Source organism: Ochotona curzoniae, unplaced genomic scaffold, assembly GCF_017591425.1.
Source record: "Ochotona curzoniae isolate NIBS_2020 unplaced genomic scaffold, NIBS_Ocur_1.0 contig_2321, whole genome shotgun sequence".
In the NCBI taxonomy this organism is placed as follows: domain Eukaryota; kingdom Metazoa; phylum Chordata; class Mammalia; order Lagomorpha; family Ochotonidae; genus Ochotona; species Ochotona curzoniae.
This window is the reverse complement of record NW_024465421.1, coordinates 12,096,417-12,101,181: the sequence shown is the minus strand read 5'-3', so window position 1 is coordinate 12,101,181 and position 4,765 is coordinate 12,096,417. Positions and strand designations below refer to the sequence as shown.

At 55.1% G+C, this 4,765-nt stretch overlaps 1 protein-coding gene across 1 annotated transcript; it reads left to right on the top strand.

Moving 5' to 3' along the window:
* The first annotated feature begins 619 nt into the window (after positions 1-619).
* CHP2 (calcineurin like EF-hand protein 2) lies at positions 620-4,103 on the top strand. Its single transcript, XM_040973899.1, has 7 exons — positions 620-705; positions 1,217-1,289; positions 1,410-1,490; positions 1,594-1,724; positions 1,882-1,943; positions 2,664-2,786; positions 2,978-4,103. The coding sequence occupies exons 1-7, from the start codon at positions 639-641 to the stop codon at positions 3,029-3,031; spliced, it is 591 nt and encodes a 196-aa protein (XP_040829833.1). The 5' UTR covers positions 620-638; the 3' UTR covers positions 3,032-4,103.
* Positions 4,104-4,765: the final 662 nt, after the last annotated feature.

Here is a 4,765-nt window from a genome sequence, read left to right as displayed (position 1 = left end):
AAATTAATTCTTTCGTGAACTGTTCCCAGGACCCTCGTCCCAGCCAGTCAGAGCATCTTGCAAAGCTAGGATTCCAGGTAAGTCCGGCAAAACCAGGGTCCTTGGCACTTGACCCAGTCTCTCTCGCCCCTACTCCTTTCTCCTGCCCCAATCTCGCCCCCGGGACTGGGATCCTTCAGGATTGGGACCAAGACTCAAAGCGTCCCCAGTTCCTCGGGTGGGTTTCAGACCCTGACTGCAGAGTAAGGAGGCGAGGAGTCCCCAGCCTCCCCCAGCGCCTCCACCCACAAGCCCACAGGTCCGAGGCCTGGTCGTGCAGGGCCCCGAAGGCTGCAGATCGGGTGTTTGGGGCGGGCCCTGAGAACCCAGCCCCGAGGGGAGGCGCGGGCAAGGCGGGGCCGAGCTTCGCCCCGCGCAGAACTGGAGCTCAAACACCCTGTTGTTTTCGCCCGCCCCTCCGACCCGCCAACCCTGGGCCATTGTTTTGTCTCCTGGCCCGGATTGTGGGTGGGAGGCGAGGAACGCTGGGGTTGTGAAGCCGGGCGGCGTGCCAGCTGCGCGGCCTTCGGCCCCGGGGGCAGCGGGGCCGGCCGCGCCTCCTTGGTTGGCTGAGATCGCCCGGGTCCCCCGTGGCCGCCATGGGCGCGCGCGGCTCCCACGCCGCTGTCATTCCCGACGTGGACAGCATCCGGCGGGAGACCGGCTGTGAGTGCCCCCCGCTCTGCCGGCCACGGAGAGGGGACCGGGGCTGGGGCGGGAGAGGGGTGTGTGTGTGTATGTGTGTATGGTGGAGGGGTCCTGCCGGCAGGGGTTGGGTTGAGCGATGGAGCACCTTGCAAGTTCGGACGAAGATCCCGGAGCTGGGAGAACAAAACCAAGCGTCTGGGACTTCAGGCATGGGCGTGTCTTAACGGAGGGACTTGGGCGTCCAGGTCCCACGAGGATCGGTGGTCACGGGACTGGGGAGCCAGGTTCCTTCAGACCCCGAGGCGTCCCTGGGTCTGATCCGAGCTGGCTGGCAGCAGGTTGAGGGTACTGGTCCTTCACCGTGCGCTCCCCAGGGTCTCATAGCCTCTCACCTGCGACCCTGACAACTCCGCCCCGCATTTGGGAAGGAGGGTCCTGTCCCCACCCTTAGGCCCCTAAGTGACCTTCCACCCTCCCGCGGCGCCCCTCGGCGCTGGGTTCCAGCCCAGCCATCGCCTTCCCTCCGCAGTTTCACAGGCCAGTCTGCTCCGCCTGTACCACCGGTTCCGTGCCCTGGACAGGAACAAAAAGGGGTACCTGAGGTGAGGGGAGCCGACATCTGACCTCTGCCTCTCTGACACCACTCCTCTCTCTTTGTCCCCTGGGTTCTCCTGAGCTGCCCTCTTTGCCGTCCCTACCCGGTTTGATTTTGAACTTTGCAGTCGCATGGACTTGCAGCAGATTGGGGCGCTGGCGGTGAACCCCCTGGGAGACCGCATTATCGACAGCTTCTTTCCGGATGGGTGAGGCGCCGCTGAGGGTGGGGAGGAAGGTGGAGGTGGCTGGGAGAGACAGGGGGTCTTCCGCGGTGATGACCCACCATTTCTGTCCATCCCATTCCTCCAGGAGTCAGCGATTGGATTTTGCTGGCTTCGTCAGGATCTTGGCTCATTTTCGACCTGTGGATGAGGAGGATCCAGGAATGCGGGACCCCAAGCAACCGGAACCCCTCAACAGCAGAATGAACAAACTTCGCTGTGAGTTTCTGGCACCTGCCCGAAGGAGGACCCAGAGCTATCCCCTGGCAAGAAGAGGCTCTGGGAAGCACCCACTCCCTTGGGGAGCCTGGGAGTGGCCATTACACAACTCCCCTAATAGGCTCCCCATGCCTCACCCTGTGCATTCTCTCCTCAGTTGCATTTCAGCTCTACGACTTGGACCGAGATGGGAAGATCTCCAAGCACGAGATGTTGCAGGTGGGAAGAATGCCAGGGCAGAGATGTGCTGTGTGCGTGGCGGGGAGGTTTAATGGCGCGATGTGGAGGTGGGATGGAGTGAGTGGGTGGATGGGGATACAGGTGATTGGGGTGTTGATTGAGAAAGGGTCTGTGCTGTTGGGGTGTTGGGGTGTTTGTTGGAAAAAGAACAAAGCTGAATGATTTTCAGCTTAGGGTGGTTTTGCCTGGGAACAACCATGTAGCACAGCAGGTGCTTTTGGCTGTCACAGTTGGGCAGAGTGTGTGCTGGTGGCTGGTGGGTCGAGGCCAGGAACCCTGCTGTCTGCACACAGGACAGTCTCATTCATCCAGGATCTATCTGCCCTGCCTCTCAGTAGTGCCCTGATGGACAAACTGTAGAATAGATGTTGTGATGAAGTAGGGGGTTGAAGTGGAAAGAGTTGGGGATGAACTGAAGAATGGTGCGGGGGGAGTGGGTGGAGGCTGAGTGATATGTTTGAGAAATGATTTGGGATATTTTGTTGAGGCAAGTGTGAAATAGGAGGGGCAGGTGGGAGCCTGGATGATGACTTTGTTGGGGGGTAGGGAGGGGACGCTGTGTGTCAAAAGAGAGTGATGCCTGGATTATGAGCTTGGCAATGGCTTTTGGGGGAGGGGAGATGAGCAAGATTTGGGGGGACAGGGAGCACCCCCTATGCCTTCTCTCTCTGTGTGGCTGAGTGCTGTCTGGCCTTGCAGGTGCTCCGGCTGATGGTCGGGGTGCAGGTGACAGAGGAGCAGTTAGAGAGCATCGCGGAGCGCACGGTGCAGGAAGCTGATGAAGACGGGGATGGAGCTGTGTCCTTCCTGGAATTCGCCAAGGTCAGAATGCCCCCAGGGACCTGGAGAGTTGAGACTGGGGATGCCCAGGGCAGGAGGACATGGGAAATGAAGCTCAAAGAAGGAAGGGGGGTGGTTTTGGGAAGGGTGATCCTAGGGGAGGAAGCCAGCCGTGGAGGGGAGTGGGGTTCTAGCTGCCTAATCATCCTTCCTCCTTCTCTTCCTCCTTCCAGTCCCTAGAAAAGATGAACATCGAGCAAAAAATGAGCATCCGGGTCCTCAAGTGACCCCAGGCTGCCTTTGGTGGACCTGTGCAGCCCAGCATCTGCTTGGGATTCATTCTCAACCCCAATAAACTAGATTTCTTTTGCTTAAACTGGATATTCTGTTGCAGTGCGAGGAGAAAAGGCTGGCAGGGCGTGTGCAAGAGGTTAGCTCACTTGACCTCAGACCTGGGACTGGGCCAGCAGTCTCTTAGTTGCAAGTGACTGAGCCTCCGATTCAAAGTGCCTTGAGTGATGAAACATTGTCACTAAAAAAATCTGGAAACTTCTGTCTTTAGGCACAGCTGGATCCAAGAGCATAAACAATGTCACAAGGATTGAGTTTTCTCTGCTCCATCTCAGCTTAACTTTCCCCACAGGCCACTCCAGACTTCTATCTGCTGCTCTAGCACCCTGGCAGGAAGAGACTTTTTTATTCCAATCATTTCAAGCAAAAATGTCATTGTTCCAAGGCGGGGGATGGGGTGGGGTGGTGGTCTTGTGCCTATCTGCAAGGGAATGGGGCCTCTCTGTCCAGCCTTGTATCCTGGAGCCAGGATGTAAGGCCTGGGGATGTGGGAGGAGACGAAAAGAGATTGTTTCAAGAACATTGAAACATTGAGGTACTCTGTGCGTGTTGTTTTTGCTCAAGCAAAGCAAAAGTGTCTTTTCCTGATATTGACTAGAAGGGGGAAGAGGCTGTTGAACTCTGGTTTTCTTAAATGCTTTTCACCAATTCTCTGGGTACATACTAATGGAGGATGCGAAGAGCTGATGTAAACATGATGATACCTACATTGTTAGAGTGTGAGGTGATTCCAAGATTGGGAGAAGCAGGCTCTTACACTCATGGGATGATGCTTCAAGAGTGGTGTATCACAAGGTGGAGTGAAGAATTCACATGAAGCTGTGAGGTTCTGTTCCAGAAGAACCTTCTGATTACACTTGCAGGAGACCAGCAGTGTCCTGCCCAGCCCTCCTTCCAGGACAACCCGGTGTTGCTTTGTCTCAACACATGAGATCCAATTGCACACCTGTCTCCTCTGTGTCTCTCCTCTCTGTAAATCTGCCTTTCAAATAAAAAGAAATCTTTAAATAAAAGCTTGAGGGCTGGTACTGTGCTATAGCATCCTACGTAGGCTCCTATTCTAATCCTGGCTGCTGCTTACAGCCGGGGAAGGCTCAAGTCCCTGGAGGACTCAAGTCCCTGTACCCACATGGGGGACCCAGAAGATGCTCCTGGTTCCTGGTTTTGGATCAACTTAGCTCTGGCCGTTGTGGTTGTCTGGGGAGTGAACCAGCCTGCAATGACCTCTCTCTGTCTCTCCTTATCTCTCTATAACTCTGCTTTTCAAATAAAAAGAAATAAAATCTAAAAAAAAAAAAAAGAAAAGAAAAAAAAAACACCCTCTGCATAATTGCACATCTACCTTCTCAACTCTGTTTTTGGTGGTGCCATGTCAGTAGCCTGAAATTGGGTGCGGTGGGAATATGTTCACCATGGATATTGGCAATTGCAACAGGTTTTTCCCTGTAGGAGAGCCACACTGCTTGCTCAGCATTTGTTGTTCGTTTATACCCCAGCAGCTTCTTCCTGCACACACTGCTGGTGGTCTTGATCACGGTCCTTGCCAGTATGTACAGGGTGCCCTGAGAGAAGCAAGTGGGTAAAGTTAGTGACGTTGTGTGGACTTAACTGGGCTACCATTGCCTTTTTCAAGTAAAGAATTCTGGCCTTGAGTCTCAAAGAGAAGGAAG

Bases quoted from the DNA above. Each gene is read 5' to 3' on its own strand.
- CHP2 (XM_040973899.1), top strand. From the start codon at position 639: ATGGGCGCGCGCGGCTCCCACGCCGCTGTCATTCCCGACGTGGACAGC. The intron at 1,491-1,593 runs GTGAGGCGCCGC...CCATTCCTCCAG, and splicing joins GACAGCTTCTTTCCGGATGG to GAGTCAGCGATTGGATTTTG. The intron at 2,787-2,977 runs GTCAGAATGCCC...TCCTCCTTCCAG, and splicing joins CCTTCCTGGAATTCGCCAAG to TCCCTAGAAAAGATGAACAT.